This window comes from Gymnoscopelus microlampas (assembly GCF_963454915.1).
Source record: "Gymnoscopelus microlampas genome assembly, chromosome: 23".
Taxonomy (NCBI): domain Eukaryota; kingdom Metazoa; phylum Chordata; class Actinopteri; order Myctophiformes; family Myctophidae; genus Gymnoscopelus; species Gymnoscopelus microlampas.
The window spans coordinates 29,381,982-29,401,666 of NC_139960.1; the positions used below are offsets into that span (position 1 = coordinate 29,381,982).

The 19,685-nt window shown below is 40.2% G+C and overlaps 3 protein-coding genes across 5 annotated transcripts in view; 2 read left to right on the forward strand and 1 right to left on the reverse strand.

Moving 5' to 3' along the window:
* dock4b (dedicator of cytokinesis 4b) overlaps positions 1-19,685 on the reverse strand; it is a 315,514-nt gene that overhangs the window by 131,756 nt on the left and 164,073 nt on the right. The gene's annotated exons all lie outside the window — the stretch shown is intronic.
* On the forward strand, positions 3,954-8,988 carry LOC311039481 (GTPase IMAP family member 4-like). The gene is made up of 3 exons (XM_084049388.1): positions 3,954-4,082; positions 6,731-6,772; positions 6,946-8,988. The coding sequence occupies exons 2-3, from the start codon at positions 6,736-6,738 to the stop codon at positions 8,235-8,237; spliced, it is 1,329 nt and encodes a 442-aa protein (XP_083905514.1). The 5' UTR covers positions 3,954-4,082; positions 6,731-6,735; the 3' UTR covers positions 8,238-8,988.
* LOC311039483 (GTPase IMAP family member 4-like) lies at positions 10,520-18,631 on the forward strand. The gene is made up of 3 exons (XM_084049391.1): positions 10,520-10,544; positions 16,393-16,434; positions 16,590-18,631. The coding sequence occupies exons 2-3, from the start codon at positions 16,398-16,400 to the stop codon at positions 17,879-17,881; spliced, it is 1,329 nt and encodes a 442-aa protein (XP_083905517.1). The 5' UTR covers positions 10,520-10,544; positions 16,393-16,397; the 3' UTR covers positions 17,882-18,631.

Here is a 19,685-nt window from a genome sequence, read left to right on the forward strand (position 1 = left end):
TGCTATTCTTTGCTATTTCTGAATTGGAATCCAGATTTTTTTGGGTGCTATTTACGGGGCCAGGCTTCCAGCATGGACCCGTTTTGTTATTCAGATTATTCCGTTTCTTCTGCCACTTTTGGCAGTTCTGGCTGAACCGTGCTGTCGCTTTTTATGAAACTCGGCCATATGATAGATGGTCATGAAAAACGATCAAGAAATAATTCTCACAATCTTTCGTCAAAAGGTGGCGCTATAGCACTCAATTGAAAAATGCCAACTTTGAACAGGTACAACTCATGCCCTGTTTCACCTACAGCCATGAAACTTCGATGCACACATGCGTCTCCTCATGCTGAACAACTTTCACACTCTGACTTTTGACCTCTGACCTTTAGATCTCCCACCATTTTGAATTATATGAAAAACAGTTAAAACCTATCTCCTCCTGGGATTTTTGAGTAATCTGCACGAAACTTTTTACACATGAACTTTGGACCTATACCAAAAAACGTTTGCAAAATATTTTCCATAAGTGAAAAAATGAAGCTTTAATGAGCCAATGAATATTGCAGTTTTATGACAATTATTCATCTGCCCCTAACACATACATGCAGACTTACCATTCTTTGAAACTTTGCAGAAATGTAAAGGGCCATTCCAAATATCACTGAAACCAATCTTACTCCAATTGGTCAAACGGGGGCGCTATAGCAATTTTTTGAAAATTGAAACTTTAAACAGGCAAAAGTCATGCCTCGTTTGGCCGACAGCCATTAGACCTGCTTACACATGTGCCTTGACTAATGAGGAACACATCTATCACGTTGACCAGTAAGCACCGCCCTTAGGTTGTCCGCAATCTTGAGCAGTTTGAAAAACACTTAAACCCAGGATTTTTCAGCTATTTGCGTGAAACTGTATCATTTGTGTGATCTCCTTTTTCACAGGTTCTTGTCTGTTGGTGGCTTCTCGCTTAAATGTGTGCCCCACAACCTGGAGGTCACCAGTTCAAGCCTCACTTGGTGCAGACTTCATCTAAGTTGCATTTCACACAACATGACTATCAATGAATACATCTGCAATTGTTAAAGATAACATGAAATACTTAATTGAGTGTTTTTTACATACAGCTGATCTACAATCTCACAACTTTTCAGATAGCAATGAGACAAACATACTGCATTGTGAAAATAGCCGATGTACAATCTGACAACTTTTAATGGTTTGTGAGCTTGTAGATCGGCTACTTTCACTAGTTTTGCTTCTGAGGAGATGTACAATTTCTTAATTGGTAAATGGTTTGTGAACGAGTGATCTTAGTGTTAGTGAAACAGGGGCTTGGGTCATGACAGAAGGCAAGAGTTTGTGATCCTCAACAGACAACATCAGCCTGGACAAAGCTATAGCACTATAGGTAGTGTTGCAGCTACCTAAGAGTGCCTCACGACCGCAAGGTTGCTGGTTCAAGCCTCACTTGATGCACACTCATTTAAGTTGAATTGCAAAAAACATGACTCAATCTATTCCGTTTCCATGTCTCTCTCTCTTCAATCTATTCCGTTTCCATGTCTTTCTCTTAAATCTATTCCGTTTCCATGTCTGTCACTTCAGTCTATTCCGTTTCCCCCTCTCTCTCTCTCTCTCTCTCTCTCTCTCTCTCTCTCTCTCTCTCTCTCTCTCTCTCTCTCTCTCTCTCTCTCTCTCTCTCTCTCTCTCTCTCTCTCTCTCTCTCTCTCTCTCTCTCTCTCTCTCTCTCTCTCTCTCTCTCTCTCTCTCTCTCTCTCTCTCTCTCTCTCTCTCTCTCTCTCTCTCTCTCTCTCTCTCTCTCTCTCTCTCTCTCTCTCTCAAGGGTGGCCATAGCTGAGTGGTTAGTGAGCCCGCCTAGAGAGCCAGAGGCTCTGGTTGCCCCAGGTACGATTCCAGGCCAGGTCAGCAAATGTGTCGCTGAAATTTGTCATCGACACAAGCAAGACTCTTAACCCCTAATTGCTCACAGGCCCTCATTGGAAACAAGACCGCAAGGACTTTCATGAACTGACCTGTTAAAGGAATTATCATTTCTCTTTCTCTCTCCTGGCCCCGTATTATCGCTGCTTGCAGCTATATTTTCTAATTGATTTCAAGAGTTTGCACTTCTTTACAAAATGATGGTCCCTCGGGATTAGCACGGGCCCAGAAATCTGGCACCAATTGGGCTCTATTTATGACATCCATGCTGTCATCTCTCCTACAGGAATGGTTGAATCCACAGACGGCTTTAGAGTGCTATACTTCACGGTCCATGTTTGCGATGGCGTCTCCTCGGTGGAACCCACACCATTGTTTATCTAGGCTAGAAAGCCTTTTCTTAAAGTTATTTAGTTTATATTAGTTTGGCCTGCCTGGGGATGGCCGGGAGTTCTATCTTTACGTTTAGTTTTTAGTTTAGTAGAACTTGGTTTTGTTACTGTGGGTAGGGAGGGGGGAGCAGCTTCGGCGTCCCTATAGGGGGTGGCCTGGTCCCCCCTCCATTCTGTTTAGTTTGACCCCCAACTCCAGGCCTCCTTTTGTTTTCCTGATTCATTATTTGGCAAAGTACTTTTCATTATGTTTGTTCCCCAATACGTATATTTTTGTTGTGGGAAGTTAATAAAAACTATTTCAACATTTGCCAATGTTTGTGGTGTCCATCTTTATGTTGGGGTCTCCAATTTGAGCCACTGGTTTTGTATTGTTTGATGACCGTAACACTCTTCTACAGACCAATTAAACTATGCTTACCATAACTTCTGTTAATCTCTCAATAAACTGATGTAGACTTTATAGATGTGTGATGTGTTGATTATAAATACAATTCAGTGCTATTGAACACTCTTACGTCTGTGTGTGCTTTACAAATATTGAACGAATGAAAAGTGTTAAAAAAGCGTTTGTACAAATGAAAAATGTTTAAAAAAGCGCTTCTGACTAAACCTAACTCCATTGTATCCTCAAACTGTCGGACAAACCATTTAACTCCAACTTGTGGAGTTAGGTGGTACTACATGTCCCCCATTGATTAATGACGAAGTCAGACAGAGACGGAAAAAAGTACCTATCTATTCATTAATGGTCAAAAACCTCCTAACTCCACTTCGGCTGTATTTGGGTAAAGTGAGGATAATATAAGGACACATTGAAGTATCTGACAATGTATAAAGTCACCATACAGACTTTGATGAGGCAGTATTGTGTTAAAGTTGATATTTTAGACATAGCTGGTTTCTGCCCGACAGCAGAGATATGCTAAGGGGAAAATATATTTGACTTTGGTCTCAAATACGTTGCTGAGGTGCACCTGGTTTATCTTAAAGACCCTTGAACTACTGTAGCAGTTTTGATCTTGCTTTGCTGGTCCATCACAGACAAATGAATAGTGGGAATGATGACCATGATCAGAGTACAGTGGGCTGTATCAGACAAGAGACAACAGCCTGCTTTTCTAACTATGTTCAACTTGTCCACACAAGTAAATTAATTGTTTTATCTTAACACCAGTCTCACATTCCTCCAGCATTTGCAGCCATACTGTATTGTTCCCCTGTGCACCTCTCCCTTTCACAATGTCATGATATTAGAGATGAAATGAATTGTTTTACACTACAGAGAGCAGAGTATCTAGATTTTTGATTACAAAAAATTGATAGAATTTTCTGTGAGAAATAGGCCACGCAGTTGCTTAGTATTGAATAATTTCACATTTTGATGCCTAGTTTAACAGTATTCAGGAGTTTCCATGCACCATAGCTGCCTTTGCTGAACTTCTTGAGGTGTTTGTCCTCAAAAGGTCTGCCGTGGCACAATGTATCAGGTATTATTCCTCCTTTGATGTTAACTTCCTTCTCTCTGTGGCGCAGAATGAACAATGTGTTATTAGGTCACATGATACACATAGCGTTTACAAGAAATGGTCCCACTTCTTGTCACAGATAGATCTCTGACTCCACCCATCAAATAACTTGCTATAACATGAGAGGTAACACCAGAGACTTGTCAGTGAGCTGGTCTTTGTTGATGAAGCTTCATATCCTGTCTTTATACTACTTCTGAGTCTCTCCAGACCTACGTGTATACTGAAGCAGGTAAGACACTGACTGCTTGTCTTTTAGTGACATGTAGACAGGAAAGTGTAAATTGCGGGAATTCCTACCCTGCTTCCTTTATTCTTTCCTTCATTCCTAACTGTCTTTCCTCTTTTGTCAATTTATTGTAATTGATTCTTATGGTACTGTCAATTTATTGCAATACATTCTTATGTTTTAATAATGATGTGTATTTTGTGTCATCATTGACCCTTGAATTTTTGTGTATTTATTACAATTAAGTAACTTGTAGCTAGCGTTTTGAAATAATTGCAGTGGGATAAAAAAGTATATTTGCCTCTGAGATGTAGAAGAGTAGAAGTATAAAGTATTGATAAACTAAATTGTACTTAAGTACAGTATTTGAGTAAATCAACTTTTACTCATGCTCCATCATTGCCACCGGTTTATTCCTCTCCAATGCTTCATATTTATTATTATTGCAGAGCCTGTAACTTTTCCATGTTTACTAGAGTATAGAAGTTGAGTCATTACAATGTTATAAGTTAGATGCTTAATCATTCACCCATTTAAACAAGTGCTATAACAGTAATGCAGATCTATATACATTTGAATTTCTGGCTTTGTTAAGACAAGTGCGTACAAGCGGAAAGGATTTAGCTGGAATATTTTCATGGAGAGAGAGTGAGATCTCTCAACTTGGTGCTACAGTATAATGGAAGCTGATGTTCTCGCGTTAATAAAAATACAAACAAGAAATGACACAGTCATATTATACCAGCTTGCAAAAGTGAAACTCCTTGAAAAGTACTGTCATGTCAACTACACTGTTTCAGAGACATAGCAAAAGTCATTCTTATTAAGCTATTAACGTTTATGTAATATATATATAATATGATATAATTACGGTTCAGTCCGGGTTTAGATCCCGCCTACTGTATCCGCTAATTTCCACTCACACATACGTGAACACAAACAGCTGTTTCCATGTCCGCTCTAGACCATATATGCTATATATATATATATATATATATATATATATATATATATATATATATATATATATACACACACTTATTAATGCTGTCAAAATGATCGTGTTAACGACGGTAATTCATTTTTGGAATTAATTGCGTTCAATATTTGACGCATTTAACGCATGTGCAGAATGGCCCGTTGCCCGCACAGCCCCGGTAGAGTAGGTTGCGCAGCCGCTCGTCTGTAGCAAAAATGAAAAATACACTTTCGCTACTCACCAAAACAAAGACGATTTTAAGATGTTGAAAGCCTACTTTCCTTTGTGGGAACACTCGACAAGACGCCCCCCCACCTCACGTCTAAAACACTCTTTTTGGCCAGGGGGCCAAGTGGAGTGACTCATTTTTTTTTTTCCTTCCAGTGAAACATTTACATTTCTGTCCAAAAAGTACTGTAGCAAGTTTAGACATAATAGACCATAATAATAATAATAAAGTATAATGGATAATTCTTCTACACATGCTAACTTTCCAGGAATAGAAAGCCTGCCGTTTCTATTAGCTTGGATTCCCCATCGATGATGTCACTGGTAGGCAGGTTTGTGAACTGTCCACAGCCCTCCTCTGAGACACAGACTGAGTTGATAAAATGGTATATTATAATGAGCATTAGTGAGGACCAACTATATGAAGATAGGTTGAAAATAGATTAAGTCGGCCTTTAACTATTTATTCATTTTATTTTGTGTATTGTGTGGTATATGGTCCCATTGATCAGGCGGAAACAACACTATTCCCTGAGTGTAAGAATAACCAGTTTGAAAGTGGGTCTGTCCATAGAAATGTGTTTATTTCCATTGGACATGACATCTGTGTGTTGCTAATTTCACAGAGTGTAACTTGTTTATTGATGTTGTTTATTGAGAAACATTGTTTGACACTGTGTTACTTTCTATTTTTGTATACCTAACGAGGGGTTAAGTAAAAGAAACTGCATGTCCCACAAGGCTTAGCGGTAAACCGGATGTAGAAAGATACCGGGTCAGTGTTGTTGTTCCAGTGCTATTGAGCAATACTAGCTGCGTGGATCGAATGAATGAAAGCTAAAAGCTAACAAGTCTAAAAGACTGTTGTTTTGTACCAATTGTATCCATCCTTTTTTTCCTATATAAAGTACCAACTTTAATTCCATTTTCGACGTCCTGTCCACTATTTTGACCGTAGTTATTCTACACAGACAGATGTAAAATGAATCAGAGCTTGACACTCTGTCCCCCAGGAGGGCAAGCTTCAAACGGAATGACTACAATAGGACAAAGGCTCCCAAAAACGAAAACAAAGGCTCTCTCGTAAACACGAGTTTCTTTTGTTAACCCCCCCCCCACTATGCAACTGTTGGGCATTATGAACAAATGGCTCCAATCTTCACCTGTAAATTCCCACACTGTTATTAACCAATAATAAATGATAATATTACTTTAGACTTCCTAATCCATGTTTAATAGATACTTTTAGTCCTGGATATACCATAATTGTCAATGTATTGATGATTTAAACTTTTAAGAAATGCCACTCTTATAGCACTATACTCCCCTGTTTATAGTATAAGATTATGTGATGAAAAAGGTGCTGTAGTTGTTAACATAATACTAACCTCTGTCTCTCTCCCTCTCTCCCCCTCTCTCTCTCTCTCTCTCTCTCTCTCTCTAGACAACATGAGTGCAGGTTCAAGAAACAAGAAGGGGCATGAAGGTACATTGAAAGGATATATTCCAAGACAAGGAGAACATTATTATTATTATCATTATTATTATTATTATTATTATTATTAGTAGTAGTATTATTAGTATTATTATTACCCTTATTGTTAATTAATACAAAATAAAATAAAGCTCAGCATGATCAAATCATTTTTAATCCTCCAGCTCTCATAATAAATGATGAAGAAGTTCGGATTGTGATGGTTGGGAAGACTGGAGCTGGAAAGAGCGCCACTGGAAACACCATCCTGGGTGCTAAAGCCTTTGATTCCAAGTTTGCAACAAGATCTGTGACAGTCTACTGTAAGAGGGGCAGAGGGGTAGCAGCTGGTAAAAAGGTCTCTGTTATTGACACACCAGGCTTGTTTGACACCACGTTTAGCAAAGAAGAAACCAATAAAGAGATGGCCCAGTGCATTGGTTTTGCTTCTCCTGGTCCACATGTGTTCCTGACTGTGATCCAGCTGGGAAGATTCACAGAGGAGGAGCAGAAATCTGTGGAAATGATTCAAGAAACGTTTGGCCAAAAGTCAAATGAATACACCATGATTCTGTTCACTAATGGTGACAGACTTGAAGACGAACCATTTGAAGAAATGTTGAATCTTGATCCAAAACTACAAGAATTAATCGACAAATGTGAAGGTCGCTATCATGTCTTCAACAACAAAACCAAGGATCCCTCTCAGGTCACTGAGCTGATGGAGAAAATCGAGTCCATGGTGCAGATGAATGGAGGAAACCACTACACCAGTGAGATGTTCCAGGCAGCTGAGAAAGCCATAGAGGAAAAGAAACAGAGAATTCTTAAAGAGACCGAAGAGAAGAGACGTAAAGAGGAAGAAAAGCTGAAGAAAAAATATGACGCAGAGGCACTGGAAAAAGAAAAGAAAATGCAAAAAGAACATCAGGAACAACAAGCAAGATTAGCCAAAGAGATGGAAGAGAAGATACGTAAAAAGGAGGAAGAGGTGAAGAAAAAACAACAGGAACAGCAAAGAAAACATGCCAGAGAGATGGAAGAACTGAAGAAAAAACAAGAGAAAGAGTCTCTGGAAGAAGAAGAGAAAATGAAACAACTACAGGAAAAATACAAAGAACAGCAGAAAAGGACTCAGGAAGAGAACGAGAAAAGGGAGAAAGAGCTGAAAGAAGAGAAGACAAGGGCTCAGGAAGAAAACGAGAAAATTAAGAAAGAACATGAGAGACAGCAAAAGGAACGCAAAGAAAGAGCTGAAAGGGTGAAAGAGCAGGCGCTACGTGAGAAGACAGAAGAAGATGAGAGACAAGCAAGAGAACAAGCTGAGATAGCTAATAGGGCTGGAGCTTTTAAAGGAGCTGCTGCAGGAGCTTCTGCAGGGGCGGCACTTGCAGGAGCACTTGCAGGCCCAATTGGTGCAGCAGCTGGTGCTTTAGTAGGAGGTATAGTAGGAGGTATAGCAGGGTGGTTCAAATAGGTATAGCAGGTGGTGTAGGAGGGAGTGCAGCAGGGGCTCAAGTAGGGGCAAAACTTGCATATCAGAGATGAGGGTATAACTCCATCAGCAAAGTGCAATATTAAATTAATAATGAAGCTTTAATTAGATATATGCTAGTCAAATCCACATCACAATAAACATAACAATGTACAGAGTTTATGTTTGGGAAAATGCATGTTATGGCTCAGGCCAAAAAAAAAATCAGCCTGCTGCTTAAGTGTGATATTTATGTCAAAATATTCTCTCCTGATAAACTCACTTGTAGGGATTGATGTTTGTGGGTATTGTAGATATTTGGACCTATCCTCACTTTCTCTTTGTTGCGTGTGGCCATGACATCATTCCCTCATTCAATCACTAACCCCCACTGTCTCTCCTCTCACCCAGGCAGGCACACCTGCAGCTGATCTGGGATTGCTGCCGCCCTAATTACCAGCCTGTATAAAAGCCAGACAGATTAATTTACAGCTCAGAACCCACACCGTTGTTTATCTAGGCTAGAAAGCCTTTTCTGAAAGTTATTTAGTTTATATTAGTTTGGCCTGGGGATGGCCGGTAGTTCTATCTTTTCGTTTAGTTCAGTAGAACTTGGTTTTGTTAGGTTGGGAGGGGGGAGCAGCTTCGGCGTCCCTATAGGGGGTGGCCTGGTCCCCCCTCCATTCTGTTTAGTTTGACCGCCATCTCCAGGCCTCCTTTTGTTTTCCTGATTCATTATTTGGCAGAGTACTTTTCATTATGTTTGTTCCCCAATACGTATATTTTTGTTGTGGGAAGTTAATAAAAAACTATTTCAACATTTGCCAATGTTTGTGGTGTCCATCTTTATGTTGGGGTCTCCAATTTGAGCCACTGGTTTTGTATTGTTTGATGACCGTAACACTCTTCTACAGACCAATTAAACTATGCTTACCATAACTTCTGTTAATCTCTCAATAAACTGATGTAGACTTTATAGATGTGTTGATTATAAATTATAATAAAAAAATGTCGCTGTCGGGCAGAAACCAGCTAATTCAAATGTTCTAATGTTTTTGTTTTAATATACATCAGTGCTATTGAACACTCTTTACGTCTGTGTGGGCTTTACAAATATTGAACGAATGAAAAGTGTTAAAAAAGCACTTCTGACTAAACCTAACTCCACTGTATCCTCAAACTGTCGGACAAACCATTTAACTCCAACTTGTGGAGTTAGGTGGTACTACTGTACATGTCCCCCATTGATTAATGACAAAGTCAGACAGAGACGGAAAAAAGTACCTATCTATTCATTAATGGTCAAAAACCTCCTAACTCCACTTCGGCTGAATTTGGGTAAAGTGAGGACAATATAAGGACACATTGAAGTATCTGACAATGTATAAAGTCACCATACCGACTTTGATGAGGCAGTATTGTGTTAAAGTTGATATTTTAGACATAGCTGGTTTCTGCCCGACAGCAGAGATATGCTAAGGGGAAAATATATTTGACTTTGGTCTCAAATACGTTGCTGAGGTGCACCTGGTTTATCTTAAAGACCCTTGAACTACTGTAGCAGTTTTGATCTTGCTTTGCTGGTCCATCACAGACAAATGAATAGTGGGAATGATGACCATGATCAGAGTACAGTGGGCTGTATCAGACAAGAGACAACAGCCTGCTTTTCTAACTATGTTCAACTTGTCCACACAAGTAAATTCATTGTTTTATCTTAACACCAGTCTCACATTCCTCCAGCATTTGCAGCCATACTGTATTGTTCCCCTGTGCACCTCTCCCTTTCACAATGTCATGATATTAGAGATGAAATGAATTGTTTTACACTACAGAGAGCAGAGAATATCTAGATTTTTGATTACATAAAATTGATAGAATTTTCTGTGAGAAATAGGCCACGCAGTTGCTTATTGAATAATTTCACATTTTGATGCCTAGTTTAACAGTATTCAGGAGTTTCCATGCACCATAGCTGCCTTTGCTGAACTTCTTGAGGTGTTTGTCCTCAAAAGGTCTGCCGTGGCACAATGTATCAGGTATTATTCCTCCTTTGATGTTAACTTCCTTCTCTCTGTGGCGCAGAATGAACAATGTGTTATTAGGTCACATGATACACATAGCGTTTACAAGAAATGGTCCCACTTCTTGTCACAGATAGATCTCTGACTCCACCCATCAAATAACTTGCTATAACATGAGAGGTAACACCGGAGACTTGTCAGTGAGCTGGTCTTTGTTGATGAAGCTTCATATCCTGTCTTTATACTACTTCTGAGTCTCTCCAGACCTACGTGTATACTGAAGCAGGTAAGACACTGACTGCTTGTCTTTTAGTGACATGTAGACAGGAAAGTGTAAATTGCGGGAATTCCTACCCTGCTTCCTTTATTCTTTCCTTCATTCCTAACTGTCTTTCCTCTTTTGTCAATTTATTGTAATTGATTCTTATGGTACTGTCAATTTATTGCAATACATTCTTATGTTTTAATAATGATGTGTATTTTGTGTCATCATTGACCCTTGAATTTTTGTGTATTTATTACAATTAAGTAACTTGTAGCTAGCGTTTTGAAATAATTGCAGTGGGATAAAAAAGTATATTTGCCTCTGAGATGTAGAAGAGTAGAAGTATAAAGTATTGATAAACTAAATTGTACTTAAGTACAGTATTTGAGTAAATCAACTTTTACTCATGCTCCATCATTGCCACCGGTTTATTCCTCTCCAATGCTTCATATTTATTATTATTGCAGAGCCTGTAACTTTTTCCATGTTTACTAGAGTATAGAAGTTGAGTCATTACAATGTTATAAGTTAGATGCTTAATCATTCACCCATTTAAACAAGTGCTATAACAGTAATGCAGATCTATATACATTTGAATTTCTGGCTTTGTTAAGACAAGTGCGTACAAGCGGAAAGGATTTAGCTGGAATATTTTCATGGAGAGAGAGTGAGATCTCTCAACTTGGTGCTACAGTATAATGGAAGCTGATGTTCTCGCGTTAATAAAAATACAAACAAGAAATGACACAGTCATATTATACCAGCTTGCAAAAGTGAAACTCCTTGAAAAGTACTGTCGTGTCAACTACACTGTTTCAGAGACATAGCAAAAGTCATTCTTATTAAGCTATTAACGTTTATGTAATATATATATAATATGATATAATTACGGTTCAGTCCGGGTTTAGATCCCGCCTACTGTATCCAATAATTTCCACTCACACATACGTGAACACGAACAGCTGTTTCCATGTCCGCTCTAGACCATATATGCTATATATATATATATATATATATATATATATATATATATATATATATATATATACACACACTTATTAATGCTGTCAAAATGATCGTGTTAACGACGGTAATTCATTTTTGGAATTAATTGCGTTCAATATTTGACGCATTTAACGCATGTGCAGAATGGCCCGTTGCCCGCACAGCCCCGGTAGAGTAGGTTGCGCAGCCGCTCGTCTGTAGCAAAAATGAAAAATACACTTTCGCTACTCACCAAAACAAAGACGATTTTAAGATGTTGAAAGCCTACTTTCCTTTGTGGGAACACTCGACAAGACGCCCCCCCACCTCACGTCTAAAACACTCTTTTTGGCCAGGGGGCCAAGTGGAGTGACTAATTTTTTTTTTTCCTTCCAGTGAAACATTGACATTTCTGTCCAAAAAGTACTGTAGCAAGTTTAGACATAATAGACCATAATAATAATAATAAAGTATAATGGATAATTCTTCTACACATGCTAACTTTCCAGGAATAGAAAGCCTGCCGTTTCTATTAGCTTGGATTCCCCATCGATGATGTCACTGGTAGGCAGGTTTGTGAACTGTCCACAGCCCTCCTCTGAGACACAGACTGAGTTGATAAAATGGTATATTATAATGAGCATTAGTGAGGACCAACTATATAGTTGGGTCATTTATGGCACTTCCGTGACCGCGGAGAGCGAAGGTCCGTTTCTCAATGGATTTGTCATCTAGGAGGGTTATTAAACAAATTTAGCCGGGGTGTCTTTTTTAAAACGGCGGGGAAAATTTGTGGGAGACCAAAATCCAAAATGGCTGCCGTGAAAATGAACTTTTTAATGGTTTGACCTACAATGATGCACAATACATGGTTTCAGAGCTTATTTTGGTCAAGGAATACATATATGGTGTTTATATAATGATTTGACCTATTGTCGACCTTCAAATGCAAGATGGCTGCCAATTATGAGCTCCAAAAGGGAGTTTTTTCAAAATCGTCACAGAGCCTTCATATTAGGCTCAAATGAAAGCTCTGCTCATGATGAGTTGAATAATATACAGTATAAGTACACAGAAGTAATCTCTGAGGTCAATAAAGTCAATGTTTGTGTGTAAACAGCAGTTGCTGATTTGCGGTTTCCCATTAAATAGGGTAGGCTACTGAGAATATGGTGTCCAGTTCATCCCATCACATTTTCATAATGAACCAAAAATAAATGAGCTCTATAGCCTAACATAAAATAGTATTCTGTATGCAAAGCTAGAAAGGTTAGTTGCTTGAGGTGAATTTAAAGGTCAACTCATTTGTCACCCTTATTTTGTAGTATTGCTCCCAGTGTTTCCTGTCTGCCTAGTTACTTTTACCTGCCTTGTCTAACCAGTCTTGTGATTTTGTCAGTGTTTCCACCTGTGTCCTCCTAGTCCCCCAGCCTATCCCAGTGTTGATTGTCAGTTGAGTTCACCTGTGTCCTGTTAAGCCCTGTGTTTGCATTGTGTTCTTGTTGGTCTGTAGACCTTTGTCATGTGAGGTTTTTAGTCGTTCTTTGTGCTCAAGAATCTTGGACAAGTGATTTTGGATAAGAACCAGGATGCACAGCACGCCCTGTCTGTAGTGCTTTCCTCGTAGTGCTTGGTCTACCAACCCCTCCACTACTACCCCTGCTGTAACCAGAGTGTCTGCCATTCCAGAGCCCTTGAATCGCTTGTAGATGGCATAGATGTACTGTAGGACATCAGCTGGTGGAAAGGTACGAGGATTGGGAGGATGTCCTTGAACATTTCTGGATTCTCTGCCTTGAGCTCAGTGAGCATCTTGTAGGTGCAGGTCACCAACAAGAAAGGAGAATGGAATATTCTTCTGCCACATGGCCTCCACATGTTTCACCATGATGTCATTCACCACTGACTTACTTGAAGGTTCATTGTATGTTGTGTGGTAATAAGGCTTGCTCTTGTTGGGTGGTGGATGACAGCAGGACTGGGCACCACTGTATCCTGGAACTCGCTGCTCTTCAGGTGGTGGTCTTGTACCATGATTGTCTACACGAGACAGAGCGAGCACACTGCGGAGCTCTGCTATCAACCTGGGAGTAAATGTCCATGGCATGTCAAGGAGTAAAGATCTGGTAGACACGCTGCACAAGAGCGGTGCCTGCATCAGCTTTGCAGACACACTGCTCCTCTATGACCATTGGGCTCTGATGGATGTGGAGGCATCAGCAACCTGCCCACACGAGATCGCAGACAGCAAGCCAGCTATCGTGATCATCGACAATGACGACTTCAAGATTGACACTATGACAGGTGACTCTACAGCAGTCCATCGAACAAATGTCATGTACATGCAGCCAGAGAGCTATGAAAAGAAACCAGGCGAAGAGACTGCTGAAACGCTCACCAAGAAGAAGGAAATCTCTGCACAGCTAAAGCAGAAGTGTGCAGAACTGACAAAGGTTTGCCAGTACAGATGCCCCCCCTGGTAGCAAGAGTGAGTCACCTTGTCCCAGGGTAGATCCACCAGTGGATGGGTCAGCTCCGCAGCGTGCTCGCTCTGTAATACATGCACTGTCTCGTGTAGACAATCATGGCAGAAGACCACCACCTGAAGAGCAGCGAGTTCCAGGATACAGTGGTGCCCAGTCCTGCTGTCATCCACCACCCAACAAGAGCATGCCTAATTACCACACAACATACAATGAACCTCCAAGCAAGTCAGTGGTGAATGACATAATGGTGAAACATGTGGAGGCCATGCGGCAGAAGAATATTCCATTCTCCTTTCTTGTTGGTCACCTGCCCACCTACAAGACGTTCACTCAGCTCAAGGCGGAGAATCCAGAAATGTTCAAGGACATCCTCCCAATCCTCGTAACTTTCCACCAGCTGATGTCCTACTGTACATCTATGCCATCTACAAGTGATTCAAGGGATCTGGAATGGCAGACGCTCTAATGTCCAAGATTCTTGAGCACAAAGAACAACAACTAAAAACCTCACCTCACATGACTACAGACCAACAAGACCACAGTGCAAACACAGGGCTTAAATATACAGGGATTAACAGGACACAGGTGAACTCAACTGACAATCAACACTGGGATAGGCTGGGGGACTAGGAGGACACAGGTGGAAACACTGACAAAATCACAAGACTGGTTAGACAAGGCAGGTAAAAGTAACTAGGCAGACAGGAAACACTGGGAGCAATACTACAAAATAAGGGTGACAAATGAGTTGACCTTTAAATTCACCTCAAGCAACTAACCTTTCTAGCTTTGCATACAGAATACTATTTTATGTTAGGCTATAGAGCTCATTTGTTTTTGGTTCATTATGAAAATGTGATGGGATGAACTGGACACCATATTCTCAGTAGCCTACCCTATTTAATGGGAAACCGCAAATCAGCAACTGCTGTTTACACACAAACATTGACTTTATTGACCTCAGAGATTACTTCTGTGTACTTATACTGTATATTATTCAACTCATCATGAGCAGAGCTTTTATTTGAGCCTAATATGAAGGCTCTGTGACGATTTTGAAAAAACTCCCTTTTGGAGCTCATAATTGGCAGCCATCTTGCATTTGAAGGTCGACGATAGGTCAAATCATTATATAAACACCATATATGTATTCCTTGACCAAAATAAGCTCTGAAGCGATGTATTGTGCATCATTGTAGGTCAAACCATTAAAAAGTTCATTTTCACGGCAGCCATTTTGGATTTTGGTCTCCCACAAATTTTCCCCGCCGTTTTAAAAAAGACACCCCAGCTAAATTTGTTTAATAACCCTCCTAGATGACAAATCCATTGAGAAACGGACCTTCGCTCTCCGCGGTCACGGAAGTGCCATAAATGACCCAACTAATATGAAGATAGGTTGAAAATAGATTAAGTCGGCCTTTAACTATTTATTCATTTTATTTTGTGTATTGTGTGGTATATGGTCCCATTGATCAGGCGGAAACAACACTATTCCCTGAGTGTAAGAATAACCAGTTTGAAAGTGGGTCTGTCCATAGAAATGTGTTTATTTACATTGGACATGACATCTGTGTGTTGCTAATTTCACAGAGTGTAACTTGTTTATTGATGTTGTTTATTGAGAAACATTGTTTGACACTGTGTTACTTTCTATTTTTGTATACCTAACGAGGGGTTAAGTAAAAGAAACTGCATGTCCCACAAGGCTTAGCGGTAAACCGGATGTAGAAAGATACCGGGTCAGTGTTGTTGTTCCAGTGCTATTGAGCAATACTAGCTGCGTGGATCGAATGAATGAAAGCTAAAAGCTAACAAGTCTAAAAGACTGTTGTTTTGTACCAATTGTATCCATCCTTTTTTTCCTATATAAAGTACCAACTTTAATTCCATTTTCGACGTCCTGTCCACTATTTTGACCGTAGTTATTCTACACAGACAGATGTAAAATGAATCAGAGCTTGACACTCTGTCCCCCAGGAGGGCAAGCTTCAAACGGAATGACTACAATAGGACAAAGGCTCCCAAAAACGAAAACAAAGGCTCTCTCGTAAACACGAGTTTCTTTTGTTAACCCCCCCCCCACTATGCAACTGTTGGGCATTATGAACAAATGGCTCCAATCTTCACCTGTAAATTCCCACACTGTTATTAACCAATAATAAATGATAATATTACTTTAGACTTCCTAATCCATGTTTAATAGATACTTTTAGTCCTGGATATACCATAATTGTCAATGTATTGATGATTTAAACTTTTAAGAAATGCCACTCTTATAGCACTATACTCCCCTGTTTATAGTATAAGATTATGTGATGAAAAAGGTGCTGTAGTTGTTAACATAATACTAACCTCTGTCTCTCTCCCTCTCTCCCCCTCTCTCTCTCTCTCTCTAGACAACATGAGTGCAGGTTCAAGAAACAAGAAGGGGCATGAAGGTACATTGAAAGGATATATTCCAAGACAAGGAGAACATTATTATTATTATTATTATTATTAGTAGTAGTATTATTAGTATTATTATTACCCTTATTGTTAATTAATACAAAATAAAATAAAGCTCAGCATGATCAAATCATTTTTAATCCTCCAGCTCTCATAATAAATGATGAAGAAGTTCGGATTGTGATGGTTGGGAAGACTGGAGCTGGAAAGAGCGCCACTGGAAACACCATCCTGGGTGCTAAAGCCTTTGATTCCAAGTTTGCAACAAGATCTGTGACAGTCTACTGTAAGAGGGGCAGAGGGGTAGCAGCTGGTAAAAAGGTCTCTGTTATTGACACACCAGGCTTGTTTGACACCACGTTTAGCAAAGAAGAAACCAATAAAGAGATGGCCCAGTGCATTGGTTTTGCTTCTCCTGGTCCACATGTGTTCCTGACTGTGATCCAGCTGGGAAGATTCACAGAGGAGGAGCAGAAATCTGTGGAAATGATTCAAGAAACGTTTGGCCAAAAGTCAAATGAATACACCATGATTCTGTTCACTAATGGTGACAGACTTGAAGACGAACCATTTGAAGAAATGTTGAATCTTGATCCAAAACTACAAGAATTAATCGACAAATGTGAAGGTCGCTATCATGTCTTCAACAACAAAACCAAGGATCCCTCTCAGGTCACTGAGCTGATGGAGAAAATCGAGTCCATGGTGCAGATGAATGGAGGAAACCACTACACCAGTGAGATGTTCCAGGCAGCAGAGAAAGCCATAGAGGAAAAGAAACAGAGAATTCTTAAAGAGACCGAAGAGAAGAGACGTAAAGAGGAAGAAAAGCTGAAGAAAAAATATGACGCAGAGGCACTGGAAAAAGAAAAGAAAATGCAAAAAGAACATCAGGAACAACAAGCAAGATTAGCCAAAGAGATGGAAGAGAAGATACGTAAAAAGGAGGAAGAGGTGAAGAAAAAACAACAGGAACAGCAAAGAAAACATGCCAGAGAGATGGAAGAACTGAAGAAAAAACAAGAGAAAGAGTCTCTGGAAGAAGAAGAGAAAATGAAACAACTACAGGAAAAATACAAAGAACAGCAGAAAAGGACTCAGGAAGAGAACGAGAAAAGGGAGAAAGAGCTGAAAGAAGAGAAGACAAGGGCTCAGGAAGAAAACGAGAAAATTAAGAAAGAACATGAGAGACAGCAAAAGGAACGCAAAGAAAGAGCTGAAAGGGTGAAAGAGCAGGCGCTACGTGAGAAGACAGAAGAAGATGAGAGACAAGCAAGAGAACAAGCTGAGATAGCTAATAGGGCTGGAGCTTTTAAAGGAGCTGCTGCAGGAGCTTCTGCAGGGGCGGCACTTGCAGGAGCACTTGCAGGCCCAATTGGTGCAGCAGCTGGTGCTTTAGTAGGAGGTATAGTAGGAGGTATAGCAGGGTGGTTCAAATAGGTATAGCAGGTGGTGTAGGAGGGAGTGCAGCAGGGGCTCAAGTAGGGGCAAAACTTGCATATCAGAGATGAGGGTATAACTCCATCAGCAAAGTGCAATATTAAATTAATAATGAAGCTTTAATTAGATATATGCTAGTCAAATCCACATCACAATAAACATAACAATGTACAGAGTTTATGTTTGGGAAAATGCATGTTATGGCTCAGGCCAAAAAAAAAATCAGCCTGCTGCTTAAGTGTGATATTTATGTCAAAATATTCTCTCCTGATAAACTCACTTGTAGGGATTGATGTTTGTGGGTATTGTAGATATTTGGACCTATCCTCACTTTCTCTTTGTTGCGTGTGGCCATGACATCATTCCCTCATTCAATCACTAACCCCCACTGTCTCTCCTCTCACCCAGGCAGGCACACCTGCAGCTGATCTGGGATTGCTGCCGCCCTAATTACCAGCCTGTATAAAAGCCAGACAGATTAATTTACAGCTCAGAACCCACACCGTTGTTTATCTAGGCTAGAAAGCCTTTTCTGAAAGTTATTTAGTTTGGCCTGGGGATGGCCGGTAGTTCTATCTTTTCGTTTAGTTCAGTAGAACTTGGTTTTGTTAGGTTGGGAGGGGGGAGCAGCTTCGGCGTCCCTATAGGGGGTGGCCTGGTCCCCCCTCCATTCTGTTTAGTTTGACCGCCATCTCCAGGCCTCCTTTTGTTTTCCTGATTCATTATTTGGCAGAGTACTTTTCATTATGTTTGTTCCCCAATACGTATATTTTTGTTGTGGGAAGTTAATAAAAAACTATTTCAACATTTGCCAATGTTTGTGGTGTCCATCTTTATGTTGGGGTCTCCAATTTGAGCCACTGGTTTTGTATTGTTTGATGACCGTAACACTCTTCTACAGACCAATTAAACTATGCTTACCATAACTTCTGTTAATCTCTCAATAAACTGATGTAGACTTTATAGATGTGTTGATTATAAATTATAATAAAAAATTGTCGCTGTCGGGCAGAAACCAGCTAATTCAAATGTTCTAATGTTTTTGTTTTAATATACATCAGTGCTATTGAACACTCTTTACGTCTGTGTGGGCTTTACAAATATTGAACGAATGAAAAGTGTTAAAAAAGCACTTCTGACTAAACCTAACTCCACTGTATCCTCAAACTGTCGGACAAACCATTTAACTCCAACTTGTGGAGTTAGGTGGTACTACATGTCCCCCATTGATTAATGACAAAGTCAGACAGAGACGGAAAAAAGTACCTATCTATTCATTAATGGTCAAAAACCTCCTAACTCCACTTCGGCTGTATTTGGGTAAAGTGAGGACAATATAAGGACACATTGAAGTATCTGACAATGTATAAAGTCACCATACAGACAGCGGCGGACTGGCCATTTGGCGTACCGGGCAAATGCCCGGTGGGCCGCTGGGCCAGTGGGCCACTGGGCCCAAAAAAAAAAAATGTTTTTTTTTTTTTGAAAAATATATTTTTTTAAATGTTTTAGGGTTATTACGGTCATATCCGAGTCGCGCGGCCCAATTATTAGTTACGTTAATGTTTGGGCTGGGATGCTTTCCAGCAGGCGCCTCAGTGCGGCCTCAGAGTTCATGTGCAGGGCTGGGCTGAAACAGTGAAACTCCCGCCCCCCCCCCGCCCCCCCCCCCCCCCCCCCCCCGTTGACAAAATGGGGGGGGGGGGGGGGGGGAGGGCCGGTCCGGACCAAAATGCAAGGGCTGAATTTTGGTCCCAGTCCGGCCCTGCATACAGACTTTGATGAGGCAGTATTGTGTTGTTAA

What these genes read in the sequence shown, in the direction of transcription:
- LOC311039481 (XM_084049388.1), top strand. Translation starts at nt 6,736, where the DNA reads ATGAGTGCAGGTTCAAGAAACAAGAAGGGGCATGAAG. An exon ending in AAACAAGAAGGGGCATGAAG is followed by an intron (nt 6,773 to 6,945) that starts GTACATTGAAAG and finishes TTAATCCTCCAG; the next exon opens with CTCTCATAATAAATGATGAA.
- LOC311039483 (XM_084049391.1), top strand. Translation starts at nt 16,398, where the DNA reads ATGAGTGCAGGTTCAAGAAACAAGAAGGGGCATGAAG. An exon ending in AAACAAGAAGGGGCATGAAG is followed by an intron (nt 16,435 to 16,589) that starts GTACATTGAAAG and finishes TTAATCCTCCAG; the next exon opens with CTCTCATAATAAATGATGAA.